The 16,072-nt window shown below is 36.0% G+C and overlaps 1 protein-coding gene across 1 annotated transcript; it reads right to left on the bottom strand.

The window, feature by feature from the left end:
* Positions 1-2,531: 2,531 nt before the first annotated feature.
* On the bottom strand, positions 2,532-9,013 carry LOC143237077 (uncharacterized). The gene is made up of 9 exons (XM_076475930.1): positions 8,782-9,013; positions 8,199-8,319; positions 7,270-7,487; positions 7,054-7,101; positions 6,029-6,109; positions 5,676-5,729; positions 5,023-5,269; positions 4,474-4,672; positions 2,532-3,135 (listed from the first exon to the last, which is right to left on the bottom strand). The coding sequence occupies exons 1-7, from the start codon at positions 9,011-9,013 to the stop codon at positions 5,163-5,165; spliced, it is 861 nt and encodes a 286-aa protein (XP_076332045.1). The 3' UTR covers positions 2,532-3,135; positions 4,474-4,672; positions 5,023-5,162.
* Positions 9,014-16,072: the final 7,059 nt, after the last annotated feature.

Raw genomic sequence — 16,072 nt, 5'->3', positions numbered from 1 at the left:
GTCAGTGGGCAATATAATTCTTATTCCCTCTCGATCTTACTCTCTGATGACCAGGAAGTAGCTGATACCTGGAGTATCGCCTATACTCTAGGTAAAAGCTTTTGCCAAATATCTAGTGTTTCTATTGCCATTTATACAGATGATTCAAAATCAGCTGACTCTGTGGGCTCTGCCATGGTTTGTTGTGGTTCGGTGGTTGCACGCAGAATCTCCCCTGCAGCTTCTGTGTTCACTGCTGAACTGTATGCCATTTCTCTTGTCCTGGATCATATTAAAGCTAAGCAGTACTCCAACTTCACTATTTTACTGACTCAGTTAGTTCTCTACTGGCCCTGGAATCGCTTCACGTTGGTTCACACCCTGTTCTTGCCAATATTCAAAACCAACTGGCCCATTTCTCTTTAACATCTACTTCTGTCCAGTTTTTCTGAATTCCAAGCCATGTTGGTGTTAGCAGGAACATGCTCGCCAACACCACAGCTAAATCTACTTGCTCTGGCACTGTCACCAATGTGCCTGTTCCATACATGGACTATGGACTATGTATTCAAGGCTCTGCTCCATGCCAGCTGGTAGTCGACTTGAAGTGAGCAATGTGAAATCAAGCTTTTCCAAATAAAACCCTATATTGAACTTTGGCCGTCTTGCTTCCATAAGGATTGGAAAGAGGAAGTTGTTCTAACTAGACTACGCATTGGCTACAGTTTTTTAACTAATCATTTATCTGGAACTGATGCACCAGTGTGTAGTCTGTGTAACACTCAGATCACAATAAGCCACATTTTACTATCTTGCTATTGTTACAACTCTCAACAACAGCACCATTTAAAACATGTTTATCCATGACGTTAGTTATTAGTGATGATGACACTGTCCATCTTGGTAAAGTTTTTAGTTTTTTAGTGACCATTAATATTTTTAATGCCATTTAAGAGTTTTAATTTCTACATTCAACCTTTTTAATGTAGTTCCATTTTAAGAATCGAAGTCCAATTAGTTTGATTTGAAATTAGAAACTGGCTGTAATGTTAAATAACTCGACACCAGGACTGGAAAACCAACTTCAGGTGACTATCATTGTTATTTGAATTACCCGTTAGTCATCCTGGTGAGTTATTATTAAAATTTTGCTGCATGTCTTTTAAAACTTTTATTACTTTATTTTTTGAAAATGGCCATAACATCAAATGACTCAGAACCAGAACTGGAAAGGCCAACTTTAGGTGGTTTCTTTACTTTCCTGTTAGTCTTCCTAGCAGGTTATGATAATTACAGTTATTCTGCAGAAAGTTCTTTATGACTTCTATAACTGTAGTTTTTCTTTTAATGTTTTAGACTAAATGTAAATAACTTTGTTTTGTTTTACCTTAATTTCCTTTTATGAATTTTACTAAATTTATTTTAATTTTAACTTTTTATGGGATGTTTGGTGCAGATAGTTGAGTCTTTCTGTCAGATATATTTTTTCTTCCTTTTAAAGCCTATTTAAAGTTAATTTAATGAGGTAGTATCGTTACATTGTTCCCAGCCAGCAAAAAGCGTTGATTTGACGTTGAAACAACGTTGGCAAATAACGTTGCAAAGACGTTGATCATCAACGTTGAATAAACATTGATGTGCACATTGAGTCCACGTTGAAAAAACGTTGTGAAGCAACGTTGAGCAACGGGGAAGCAACGTTGTTCCCAACATTTGAGGTACAGTAGGCATGACGTTGAAAAAACGTTGACCAACGTGGAAGCAACGTTGCTCAGAACATTTTGGGTACAATAGGCATGACGTTGAAAAAACGTTGATCAACGTGGAAGCAACGTTGCTCAGAACATTTTGGGTACAATAGGCATGACGTTGAAAAAACGTTGATCAACGTGGAAGAAAGGTTGATTGCAATGGTGTAGTTAGGTAGGTATGACGTTGAGAATACGTTGGCTAAACGTTGATATTTGGTCATTTACGACGTTGAGAATACGTTGGCTAAACGTTGATATTTGGTCATTTACGACGTTGAGAATACATTGGCTAAACGTTGATATTTGGTCATTTACAAGACCTTATACAACTTTGCTTGCTTGTTTGTGAATATTTTATTGGATAATGAACACCAATGGGTATTGGACGCAAGCTGAGAAGCTTATTAATGTCTGCTCCCATACTAATACAAGAATCAACAAACATTACTAAGCTAAAACATGCACTGGTTGCAACAGATTAAATAAGTTATAGATAGTGGTTAAGAGTATCAAGAATCAGTCAGATACATAGTATTACAACTTTACCAATTTCTATTAACATCAGGGTTCTAAAAGCTTGATGTGTGAAGGGAGATTTGTAACTTTTTTTGTGGAAAGACTTGGCCAAACAAGCTCACTGAGCAAATTTCACTGAGTTGGGGAGGAAAGGTCAGCTCACTTAGTCTTTATCTTGAAGGATAACAATGACACAACGTTTAAGCAGTAGTGAAATTTATTACTGATAAACATCACTTTAATTTGTATATTGTATGAAATATGACAGAACAATGTCTGTAAACATTCTCATGGCCACTGGTAACAAATTCCACTTATTTTGCATCTTTTGCGTGACCAGTCAGCCATACTGAATCTGATCAGAATTGTTTTACATGCATTGATACTCCATTTTGCCCTCACAGTGTACCAAGTTGCAATAAATTCCTATCACAGATCTCTGAGAAAACTTTGTCCACAATTATGGTTGACTGCCTCCTATAAGCTAAAGCATGGGATGACTTTGATGTGTGTAGATGGCGATTTCTCATAAGTCTACAAGGTGAATTATAAGAAATGCAGCAGGGTCCAAGGACCATTATTGCCATTGATGCATGTCACTTTATTCTGTGATTTGCATGAAATATGACAAAACAGTGTCCATGAACATCTCCTTGGTCACTGGTAGCAAATCCAGACGATTTTGTGCAAATCCAGTTGGTCATCTTGGATCTGACAGAATAACTGTTTCATGTGTATTGACACCCTATATTGTCCTCACACTGTACCAAGTTTTCTTTCTTTCACTTTTCCTGCTTCCTAGAGGCAGCATATTTGAACCAGCTCTGTGCAGTCTTCTTGATGACATCATCTGATGCCATCTCAGCCACAGGATTATCCCTGACAGCTCCTGCAAAGAAAAGTCCCATTATTTACACTTATTTATCTAAATATTGACTTTGAAACTATTATTTTAATTAAAGTAGGTCGAATAAAGCAGATTCTCACCCATTATTTTTGGATTACTGTTTTGTCAGTTGAAGCATACGGATAAAAATGCACTGCAGGCCAGTGCAACGCCCCTCAGCCCTCGTGCCCCAGTAAAGGAAAGCCTCAAAATCTCAAAGCACCTCAAGGTTACTCATCATAAAGCTAATCCAAGATCTTGATAAAGTACACAACTGTTACAAATTCTACACCTCCAACTCTTATCCTCCACAACTGATCCATGTCCCAAGCCTACCACTGAAAACAATTAAGAATGGTAACTGATGAACTGATATAAAGATCAGTCCCATTTCTAACCTTCCATAACTTATCCATGTCACCAATGAAAATAATTCTAATTGCTTTGTGACCTTGAAAAGTAGATCAGGGTGGATCATCATCAACCTTGCTTAGATCTTGAAGAGACATACAAATGAAAAATATCCCCTCCCTGCATAAAACTGTAACAATATATCCCATATCACATATGCCACAAGCTTACCTTTAAACATTTCAGTTAAATTAATCTATGACCTTGAAAAGTAGGTCAGTATCACTCATCATTAAAGTTGGCCAAGATCTTGATGAGATAGTTGATTGTTTTTAATTTCCATTCCTAAGATCTGGATGAGAGGCATTATTAATGTTAATTTGACTGTCCTAGCTCGAAATTTTGCAACTTATCCTTGTCACAAGCCAAAATTCAACAAGTTCAGGCACATCACCCTGTACAAGGCTTGAAAATAATTAATCACAATTGATTAGCTGTACATGTATTTACCACATGGTTTGATCAGCATGCACACTGAAAAAAATAAGATTACAGCAGGTGCATTTTGCATCACAAACTTCGATGCAATACTGCTTTTTCCAGCCTTGCTGTAACCTCGAAAAGTAAGTGAAGGACAGGCAGGATCACACTCATTTGAGAATTTGGCCAGATACATAATTGATATAAATTTGACTTTCCTATCTCTAAACCTTTGCAACTTATTCATGTCACAACCCCAGCTTTGAAAAATCCAGAAAAAAAAAAACATTCTGTGACATTGGAATTTAGTCAAGGTCACTCAGCATCACACTCACCCAATGCCCAATGTTATCTGATATCATTAAAAATTTTCAACCTACTGTCTATGCAAGGAGACAATAGCTGAAGATTTCAAATTTCCATCTAAGTGTCTGACAGAGGAACTTAATTTGCTCTGAATATCTAGCAAATGAAGGAAGACTGACAAATATGTCAGTTAATGACACTTACTGTTAATGACTTGTAACAAATTTGTTGTAGATATGGCCTTCTTTGGTATGGTAACTAAGGTCCCATCATCTTGTCTTTTTTTCCTTTAATGTCCCATCCAGTTGAACTGGCTGGCAAGGCTGTTGGTCATTAGACCTGTTAGTACATTTCTTGTGACAGCATCCACACTGTCACCACCCCTCATACTTAGCTTCCTCACCTACAAAATTTCATGATATTTCCAGAATGAAAATTGCATCTATCATGTGTTAACTGATGCACATAATTTATATTGAAAATACATTTCCATAAACTGATTATTGCGTATGCTTTAATATTCATCATTCTTTTTCATTGAATTCAAAGGTAAGATCTCTGGAACACATTTATGGATAAAGTACCTGTAAAAACAGAATGAATGTTCATGCACAGAAACCATGATAGTTTAAACTCAGAAACATTCAGCATCCATTGAGGAGGTCATCATACAATTCATTTGCCTTTGACATACATACACTACTGTAAATCCCTTTATTCTCCCTAAAATCTAGTTAATTCAGATTTACTTACGACAGCATCTGCATTATGCTGAATCATAACTTTGTCATTCAGGGTGTTGAACCCATCCATTGTACTAAGCGGCAGAGCTGGGAGACCCTGTGGCCACACAGACAGATTTATGGATGAGTTGGTGCTGGCAGGCCGACCTCTCAGCAAAGTCTGCAGAAGGAAGGCCTGTATTCATGTCCACTTTTTTGTTGTAGCTCTGCTAGCACCTGAAGAATTTTTCTTTCTGTCTGTGTGATTCCTGCAGCACCTTTTTATTTAAAAATGGAAAATTCCATTTATTAATAATGTGTTTATATTGGCTGCAACTGTAAAAACAATAAAAGTATGACTTCTATCATGATAAATTTACAAATTACTTGCTTGATTCTGGTGATTGCTATATTGCTACAAACTAAATGAAGCTTAGTTTAAATTTCTGACATGAAAAATAAACACTTATTTACAAGTTAGGCCAGACCAAGAAAAAAATGGTCCAAGTCACCAACTCCAGTGCCCGGAGTCTGTAAATCTAGGTTTTCTGGGGGGCCTAGCCCAACCCAAAGCGATGGAAACTCAGCATTGTACAGGCATTCACATTTTTTAATGTACACTGCCTATCATTTCTGGCATACATCATAATCATTTAACAAATCCACACAAACATTCATATTTACCATTGGTGGGAGTTGAAGCTACCTGAGGAGTGCTGGTCACCTTTCTTCTAGGACCTGCAGATACACATATACAGTATATAGAAGAGCAGGTTAATTAATCTGGGCCAAAATTTTAGATAGGTTATGGTGTGCACCAGATTGTCCAGAGGGGAAACATACTGCTAAATGATTCATCTTGCTGCCTTTTCTACTTTACTACATTCCTTGGAATGAGTTTAATAAAATGTATCTCAAAGTACCAGAGAGATGTAACACCAAAAGTATGTGTTTAGATGCAGCATATCAATATATCTGTAATATAACAGCACTAACACTAACAATAATAATACAAAATAATGTATGTGTATACATACCAGAATATGGTGTACTGTGAATGGCAGGGTGTATTTCTCTTTGTGGTGAGGAGCTCCTACTTGTATCACTGTCATGCATCTCTACAAGTTAAATTATTGCCACTCTTTAATATCTTACATATAAGGTTAATCAGGTACATCTTATTTCCAGTTACATCTGCAGAACCTACAACATTTCAGAACCTTTCAGATATACTTTGAAATGTTGGCAGCAAAACAAAACAAAAAAACCCACAGAAGGTAGGTGAATTTAAGAATATATATTTTCCCTGCCCTTCATTGTGGTCAAATAAAAAGCACATAAATACCAGTATTAAAACAGGTTAATTACAGTGGCAGATTGGGGGTGGTGGTGGGTTGTGGTGCATTCTTGTGCCACCTTGCCCCCCCCCATGAAAATTGATGGCCTAAAGACTGGGTGCCTGTATGCTTAAAGTACTATTTTTATGTTTTCCAGTTTCTAACTTCACCTAACAAACTAGTGCTTATGAGGGGAAAAATACTGGTTTGTGGTTCGGAGAAGGCTGGCACCCTCCTTAAGCAAACCCTGTATCCACCCCTGTTACACAGAACTACGTTTGTAAATTTTGAAACTGCCTTTGTTGAAATTAAAATACCTTTCTCAAAAATATTTAATAAGATGTTATATAAAATATGGCAAATTTTGCTCTTGGTTTATACACAAGTAATTGTACCTGAAGATGAACCTGAGCCAGAGGGCCCAGCTAATGGCGGCTAGTTCTCATCAACAAGAGAGCTTCCATTGAGATCTACAACACGTGCATTTACATTGCATGAAGAACATGTCATATTTTGTCACCTTTTAAGCCTGGCTGTGGCCCTGTCATGATGATACAGTACTAGGCAGGGTTTTCATGTTTAACAGATATACAATGAGGCAAATAAAACATTTCAGAAGGTTAAAAATTTTTTCATATCCATAATGCCCTGTATCTACTGAATGCCCTGAACAGGAGTGTATATTATTACTATGTCTACAAGTGATTGAAGTAAAAATGCATTACCATGGTTTGTCAGGGGTGTTAGTGTCCTCTGGATTCTGTTGACTTCACCTACAAAATGGAAAAGGACATAATTCTATGGCAAGATGACAGTTATGGTATCAACATTATGGAGTGTATGGCAAAGCTTAAACCAGAAGATGCACTTGTAGTTTAATAAAAATGTTGAATGAAACTGCAACCTTTATCATTAGAGTAACATTTTACTGTGTAGTTTACCTGACACACATCTTCTTTTTGGGGTCACTATCACATGCCCTCCAGCATTGCTTATTGGCTCTGGTGGCTTAGGTATGGTCAGCTGAGCCAAATCCACATGATCATCTGACCATATTGCAGACTTGTGTTTTTGTGATTTGGAATTCTGAACTTGCTGATTCTTCTCCCCATCAGCCTCAGACTCATTATCAGACTCAGAAACTAATCTCTGTGTGGGCCTATACAAAAAGAAGCATATTTTTTACAAAAATGTATCTAGAAGGCTAATATTGCTTTGCTAAAGTGACCCAAAAAGTTATTCAATTTGAAAATAGCTTGTCACTTTGAAAATAAGTTTGTCATTTAAAATACAGTGCTATTTTTCTTTTTTTTTTGTATACATCATTTTCATTCATTCTGAAGTGGCACCTTGATCAAGTAACTACATATACATGTAATTCAAGCCTAAGGCAAGTATGCACTCATTTTTCTTGTGAGAGGTCCCATAATAAGAATCTTTTACTCTAAAAATATATAGACCTACTCAGCTGACATGGTCTTACAGTTCACCAACCACCCATCATAATATAAAATCAGATTCAAATATTATGAATAAATTTAGTTCTATTACAAAATGTACAATTTTATATTGACTTTAAGCTGAGACTGTTCTTGCAAGGTCACCATATCTGTCTATTTATGTCAGGCTCTAGCAAAGTGAAAAAAAACATGGCTTGATTTAATTCTCATTCCATCCCTTTAATTTCAATTTACAATTTACTTATACGTGTGTGATTCGAGTGCTGAACCCTAACCAATGTGAGCTTCACATTTTACAGGTACCGCTATCATATAGTTTTGAGATAAAGTAATTGGAGTATATTTTTCTTAGCCAGTATGTGATAGTTTGAGACAAATTGTTTAAAACTGCAGTCACTAGCAAAGCATACTTTCTCTTTCTGGTGCAAATTCTTGGTCCATTTTCAGAATTTTTAGCTTCTGGATCATCTGTTTCAAGAGAAGAGGTGTCCTCTGCAGAACTTAATTTCCCTCTCACCTTAACATAGTCATCTGTAAAGACAAAAGAGTCTCAAGTAACAGGTATATCACTTTTCTGTCACTCAAATATTCAAATCTGAAAAATTCAGGAGACAGAGGTAGACTTCCACTGAGCAGGGCCTGAGAAACCTTTGTACATGCATGCCTGTGTCAGTGTGCTAACAGACGTCGGAGGAACAGATGTCATTCTTCCAGTTTGCCAACATCTCACAGGTTCACTAAACATTACATGTACTTGCTCAACATGCAGTTCACATCCACTACTTAAAATGCATATGTAATTATGATAAGGACAGGTTTTAAAAAATTGTTTTGATTTTTTTTATGTTGACATATATGGAATGTACCTCATGATGTTTTTGCTAGACAGATACTTTATAACAGAACACGTCCTCTACTAAGATCTATATGGACACAAAGTGGAAACATAAATAAATTTCCATGCACCATGTATTATTGTAGTTTTCAACTTACCATCTGAATAGATGACTCTAACATCATACTCATCCCAATGATCCTCTGGAGACATTCTGTCCAGAACAGCTTTATTCAGGCTTTGACCTTTTTTGTTCGGCCACTTAATGGTGCATTCATCCAATAGCCAGTCTGATGGTGCCACCCCAACTTCATTGTCCTTTGTGAACACTACTATCACATATTCTCTAATTTCCACCTCCATTTGGTTGGATCTGTCAACATTAGCCATGTAACTATGCTGCCTTTAAGAAACCTGATTTTCTAATTTTTACAATTTTCCATTTAACATACTAAACATACTACAGTAATATTCATAAAATATATCAATGTCAAAATTTGCTTGCAGATGTGACATTTGTGTAAATGTATATGCTCTACCTACATAAAATTATCTGTTCACTCAGTCTTTGCTAAAGAAGAAATTACCTTATCCTTTTTCACTTTATAATTGTAAAATGGACTCAGACAAATACCAAAAAATCTCCTGAACATCCAAATTAGTCAAACTGCATATTCTCAAGGCCCCTGTTATAAGCTGCTGTCAGGGTTTGCTTTTAATGCCAGTAAACAGGTTCACTGCCTGTTACAGAGTGATACAGTTCAATTTACCAGCACTGAAATTTGTTCCTCACAGTGTTAAATATACAGACACAGACCTATTTTAACCTAGCTACTGAAGTTTTCAACTTGCCTCCTTATGTAAAAGCTAATGAAAACCCTGTGCTGTATAGATGTAATGTGACATGAATGTTACAGCTCCATCATAACAGTTCCCCCTTTCTACAGGTTAGTCAGTTGAACATTATGGTATTTCTCATACATAAGTATGAAGCTGATAAAGCACCTTGGCCCCTGTTCCCTTGCAGAATTATTATAATTGACATACCCCCCCCCCGACACACATATACACCCATACACAAATAAAAAATTCCCCCTTCACCAAATACCAAAAACCAAATAAAAAAATATTTTCTCTTTAGTAGGAAAGGGCCTGAAGTGTACAGAATAACCCCTGATATGACACATCACTTTATTTGATTTACTCATTTGTATGATTGAGTGGAGCTGCTATATAGCCTGACTTGCTAGGCCAGAGAGCACATTTGCAACCTCTACGCTCGGATGCGATGAGCAAAAAAAAAAAAGTCCCCAATCCCACAAGGTCTCATGCTTGACGTTAAATCGTGTTCATAAATATATGTAAATGGGAAGTGATATATAGAAGAGGGTCTTTTGTTTTGTCTCACACACCTGTGAATAATACCGAAAGAGCATTAACAATTTACACATGCTGGCAACGCATGTTTACCATCCAGGTAGACAAGGAAAATCATATAAATCCGCGCCGAAGGAAAAAATTGCGTCCTAGCAAGCTAAAGGAGCAAGATAACACAAAATTTATATATTGACCATGGAATGTTGGGGGCGCCAGGACCACCCTGGCCCCCCCCTGCTCTGCCGCCTATGAAAACTTTAAATTGGTAGATCTACCCTCGCGATTATGCATACACGACAAATTGTCTATCATATGGGAAGGGGATATCAATCCTGCAACCAAATTCAATTTATCGACAAATAAAGACTATAATAATTATTATTGGCTAGGGTAGTCCCTATATAGAATTAGACCTATCCTGTGCCTTTTAGCATCATTGTTATAGGCGGCGGAGTTTGGTTGGGGGGACTCTCCCCCTGACGCAGGTTGGACAAGCAAAAAAAAAGGTAGTATTTTAGGCTGCCCTATTCTATATCGTTCGTTCATTATTGAATGGGAATACTTGCCTGTATAATAGATTTTGGTGAAATTCTGTACAGAAATACTTTTCTTTCAAAAATACCATGCACTGCAGTAAAGATTCCAAATCTTCGATCTTCAATGTGTGTTGGCATCGTGTTTGATGTTAAGTTTCTAGAAACTTTTAATTTAAATAGTTGTCATTGTAAAAAATCATTAATTTTATCTGATCAAAATATTCCGGCCAACATTCCACAATTTTCTGCGATCAGTTTAATAATGAAAATTTATGTCTGACAGCAGTCTTGGGAGATTTCCAAAACCGAGTATGATGTTTGCTATTTTAACCACCCATTCTGTTAGTCACTTTGAAAATAGATAACCCTCTGCACCCGTCTGGTGATGGTCAGATGAAAAAACCGTCAGGGGAGGGGAGAGATCAATTACCAACATAGAAGTTTGGGAGAAATGGCAAAACAAGGTCATTTTCCAAAATTTTTCCTTCGCATCTTTACCGTTTCGTCATATTAATAGATTGCTCCAGCCAGTCATCTGCCCTAAGATAGTTCCTATGTTCCTATTTGCCCGTACGATGAAGTACAATCAGCATTATTGTCTGTACTGATAGTGTACAACAATGGTTTTTTAAGGAAGAGAGCATTGAAAGCATTTTGACTTTCCTTACAGTATCATTTTTCAAAGTCAGGGGCGTATATTACCATTAGGCATTTGCCTTAACATCAAAGGCTGTCCAGAATTATGTATCTTATAATTTCAGTCCTATAAATTTCATTCTCCTAAGCTTCAATATGTTTAAAAGCTTCAATATGTTTAAATTTAGCCCATTTATAATGTAATTTTGGAAATTTTTCAATATCCCACCCCCCGGGTCTTTCGCGCCCTCGCAACTTTTGTCTATATACATGGTTTAATGGTAATATACGTCCCTGAAAGTGTTCATATTGATGCGTTGTATCTCTACTTGACTATATTTAAAGGATGTGATCAATATATATGTATGTACTACTAGTTTCTGAATTCAACTTCATACTTAGTTTATGTGAAAAAGTGATCTTTCAGCAGGGGCGGATTTAGGATTTTGGAAAGGGGGGGTTCAGACTATGGGACCTGGAGAAACCCTATGAACAAGGCCCCGAGGGGGGGTTTAGCACTAGAAATTCACGAAATATACTGCAAAAAAAGGTAATTTTTCCCGGCAAGGGGGGGTTTACCCCCCTAACCCCCCCTGGATTCGCCACTGTTCAGTGAAAGAAGAACTTTTAATGATGACATTTTTGGTTTTGCAGCAGTGGTGATTATTTTTTTCTCAAATCGGCATTACATGTAAAAGAAAGTCGTCAGAAAGTTTTAAACATAAATAGATAAAAATTAAACGCTTAAGGCCTGTCACTCGAAAATTACATGGTAATTTAAGTAATTCACGGTTGAATTCCAAGTTTTCATATAGGCCTACAGTTTATGAACCTGTCTGCACGTAAAATTTTGTTGTCACCTGGGTGGGTGGGTGAGCGGGGCTCTCCCTACACCGTATATACTTTCATAACTCTCTAGCTACGCCCCTGACGTCTGTCACTGAACGATATTTGAACGTTTAGCAAAACTCCATGTTCTCAACATTGAATAAATGTCGTGTTTTTCACGTGGATAATTTGTCTTTGATGCAACGATGAATCAACGTCTGTCGCTCCACGTAACTGCAATGGTTGGCCATATCACAAGTCCTCAACGTTGATTATATGTCGTATATTCAACGCCATTGGCTACGTCAATATTCAGACGTTGTTCCGACGTTTAATCAACGTCACACTCTCAACGTTGGTTAGACGTTGAGTATCCAACCTCAACCATTCTTCAACCTTTCCAACCTCATTTCAACGTTTATTCAACGTCACCTTGCGAGCTGGGTTTCTTCATAACCCATCCTCACTTCATGCTGTATCAATACTGGCCAATATGGCTGGGTACTGTCAACTGCTTTATTTTATTTGGTTTAATATGTATTGCTATATTTTGAATATATTAATTTAATTAATGCCATATATTCTTGACATAAAACAGAACTACAGCAGCAATGCTTAAAATTGGATACTATATTCTGCTAAAAATGCATGTATGTTATATCAAAGATAGATCTTATTGTCATAACATGTTCTATCATTGGTACTTTTCAGATATCTTACCTGAGATCTTATATTGTTATAACATGTTCTATCATTGGTTCTTTTCAGATATAATATCTTACCTGAGATCTTATGATATTGTTATAACATGTTCAATCATTGAATCTTTTCTTACCTCTTACATTTTGTTTACTTGTACTGCCCTCTGGTTGCACAAATATTTACTCCTTGCTAGCCTTGATACTCTCACCTGCCTTCACATATTTTTACATAAGACTGCTGCTTGACAGCATGCATGAAAATGTGAAAATCCTCCATCAAGAGGGATTCAACACGTCCTTTTGATACAGCTGGTTCTTTCTGTGCAGTAGAATCTAATTTTCAAATCAAGATTAGGCACACAAAAACAAACAAACATAGAAAGATGGGAAGTGTGAGAAGAGATAAGAATCTTTCAAAAGTACAATGTAGGAACATATTAACACGTTGTAAATGTCATGTAAGTAACAGATCAGTTCATTTCTTTTGTAGGATTTGCTGTAGACTGTGATCACTGGTAGACCTAACTTCACAAATAGCATTTGAACCTGTAACATATTTTCCTCTTTTTCATGTTCATTGCTCCATTTCCTCCTCCCCTTTTTATTTTATACACACACACACACACACTCAATGTGGATGATCCTCAAAAGAAATACCTTCATTATTTATTTTGATTAGAAAAGGACATCAATATAAATTTAATTCACCATTACCTAACCATTTTAAAGCTATTTACATGTTTTCCGTGTGTTGTTAATTTTAGAAATTTGCTTACTACAAATTCATATTCACGAACAACTAATTAACAACTGTTTTAAGATGTGAAAGAACTAATTGCTATAAAGTCAGTGGTAATGTAAATGGTATGATTTTTCCATCTCTCCACTAAATGTGTTTGACATATTATTCACAAATACATATCAACTAGATGGTAAAGGGTTATGTAGGAACAAAATTAGATTACACTGACAGTGACGTAAAGATTTTCTTCAAAGGGAAACAGAAAGTTATTGTTGTGCCATGCTTCAGGGAGAAATTAAAGATCATGTGTGAATTAAAATGAGTGGTTTGAAAAAAAATAAAATGGTTTGACTTGTACATATTTTATGAAATACGAATTCACAACAATACAAATTCTGTTACATTTCTTTTAATTTACGTAAAATTTTCTATTCCGTAATTTTTATAAGAATTTGCACGAAAGAGTACATTTTAAATGAACTATAGGATTTACCCCTAAAAATACTTGTTCTGCGAGCTCTGTTGACTCCTTAAAAAAAGTTAAGCTAAGGCCCTGTTCATTCTCGAATCAGTACAGTTTTCTTATCTACGTTGCCAATAGCTTGGGAATGTTAGCTATTTCAATCTGAGTTTTTTACTCTTGCGTTTAGTAGTAAACATGGAGGATGAGAAACGTTGTCGTAGGCTATTCCGGCCAAGCATATCAGTTGGAAAAAAAAAATTATTGTAATTCAACTCTGGTCTACAAGTTCAGATGTGGGCTGCAGTAGATCCTGGCGGCGGATCAGTCCTGTTATTCTGTTTTGGTTAGGGTTTTCTGTCTCAAATAATAAAATAAACACCTCAGGTTAGTCGTAAGTCCTTGGTCACCTGATTACTTTATTGTCAGTACTTCACGCATGTTGCCTTCCCTCGTTGCAGTGCATCGGAAAGTAATTTTAGCTGCAGTAGACTTAGTTTATCGGCCTGGCGTGGCCAAGCGCGTAAGGCGTGCGACTCGTAATCCGAGGGACACGGGTTCGCGCCCGCGTTGCGCTAAACATGTTCGCCATCACAGCCGTGGAGGTGTATAATGTGACGGTCAATCCCACTGTTCGTTGGTAAAAGAGTAGCCCAAGAGTTGGCGGTGGGTGGTGATAACTAGCTGCCTTCCCTCTAGTCTTATACTGCTAAATTAGGGACGGCGAGCACAGATAGCCCTCGAGTAGCTTTGTGCGAAATTCCAAAACAAACAAACAGTTTAGTTTATCATTTTGTGTTGACAGAATATGACTCACCCTACGTAATATTTAGTAACAGGGACAGGAGACTGCATGCTGCGTCATCTTAATCATTGCGTAACAACATGCATTTGTGTGAATTGAGAAATTTAACTTGATTACAAGCATGCTCTTATGAGTCAGGTATAAAACCAAATTTATGTTAAAAAAGAACTAATAAACAAATTGAAGGTATAACATGATATAATTAAAGTTGTGGTGCAGTTTTAAAATATATATTATCTTTACGAACTCGTAAATAATAAGTTGTACAAAATAAGGAAATAATTTTATTTTTCATGTCATTGCTTGAATTTATTTTAAAAAATAAATAATTACACTAAACAAAGTGAAGCTAATTGCTGACCTGTTTTATTCACTTTCAATGTTACAATGTATGCTAACATGTTTTTGCAGGTAAGAATATATCATTACAGATTATAAAACAAACAAAACATGGCTGCTATGCGTTTTAACATTTTTATTAATAAAGCAGAGAACAACGTTTCAATCTTCCAAAAATATTTTCAAGTTAACCATTCCGAGATGCACTTTTGTTTTTTTGTCCTCAAGAAGAACAATACGTGGTTTAATATGTAAAACAAAATGTACGGAGGGAAAGAAATACTAAATGTACTTGTACTGAAAAAGAATATATTTTGAAATCATTGCGAGTTGTGGATTTGTTTGTATAATCATATGGTGAATTATTACAAGCACTTCTAACGTAGAAGTGTGAACTTTGTGTGATTTTTGTCATAATGTGCTATATTTCCGAAATAAACGTAAAAGTAATATTGCTTTATTTTGCCTATTTTATCGAGTAGACTTAAATTTAAAAAGTATGTTCATTTTCTCGTTGATTGAGTTTTGGTTAATAATTTTTAAATTAATCAAATATTTGAAAGAGCTTTGTTCGTAATTTTGAACACGTAGGACAAGGTCTAAACAAGTTTACAATCAACTAGATTTTGATATATTTGATTATAACTCTAAATTGTTTAAAAGACAACTTTTAAATAGTTTGGGCTTGTATATCGGGAAAACTTAAATTTAGTTAATACTTCAGGATTTTCCTTTTTTATAATTTTATAAATAATATTCGTGATGATAGATAGCGCTATAATGCAACAGGATTTTTCTTTTTATTCTTGTTTGAGATAATAGATGGCGATACGGGATATTATTTCGCAATACAAAAGTTTGGTAATAGCTGTTATATGGTTGTGCACTTCCGCAAAATTTCTAAAATGTTCTTTTGACTTTTCGTCAAGCATGTTAAACAATTTTCCTTTAACCTTTTATAAAAACAAATGTTAATAACTCTTAAATACGTTTGGTGCTTAATAAAGATGTAGAAGTTGAAACTT

Source organism: Tachypleus tridentatus, chromosome 2, assembly GCF_004210375.1.
Source record: "Tachypleus tridentatus isolate NWPU-2018 chromosome 2, ASM421037v1, whole genome shotgun sequence".
NCBI lineage: Eukaryota > Metazoa > Arthropoda > Merostomata > Xiphosura > Limulidae > Tachypleus > Tachypleus tridentatus.
This window is presented reverse-complemented; position numbering and strand designations above follow the sequence as displayed.

What these genes read in the sequence shown, in the direction of transcription:
- LOC143237077 (XM_076475930.1), bottom strand. Translation starts at nt 9,013, where the DNA reads ATGGCTAATGTTGACAGATCCAACCAAATGGAGGTGGAAATTAGAGAA. An exon ending in TCACAGTACACCATATTCTG is followed by an intron (nt 5,730 to 6,028) that starts GTATGTATACAC and finishes GTGTATCTGCAG; the next exon opens with GTCCTAGAAGAAAGGTGACC. An exon ending in AGCTTCAACTCCCACCAATG is followed by an intron (nt 5,270 to 5,675) that starts GTAAATATGAAT and finishes TTAAATAAAAAG; the next exon opens with GTGCTGCAGGAATCACACAG.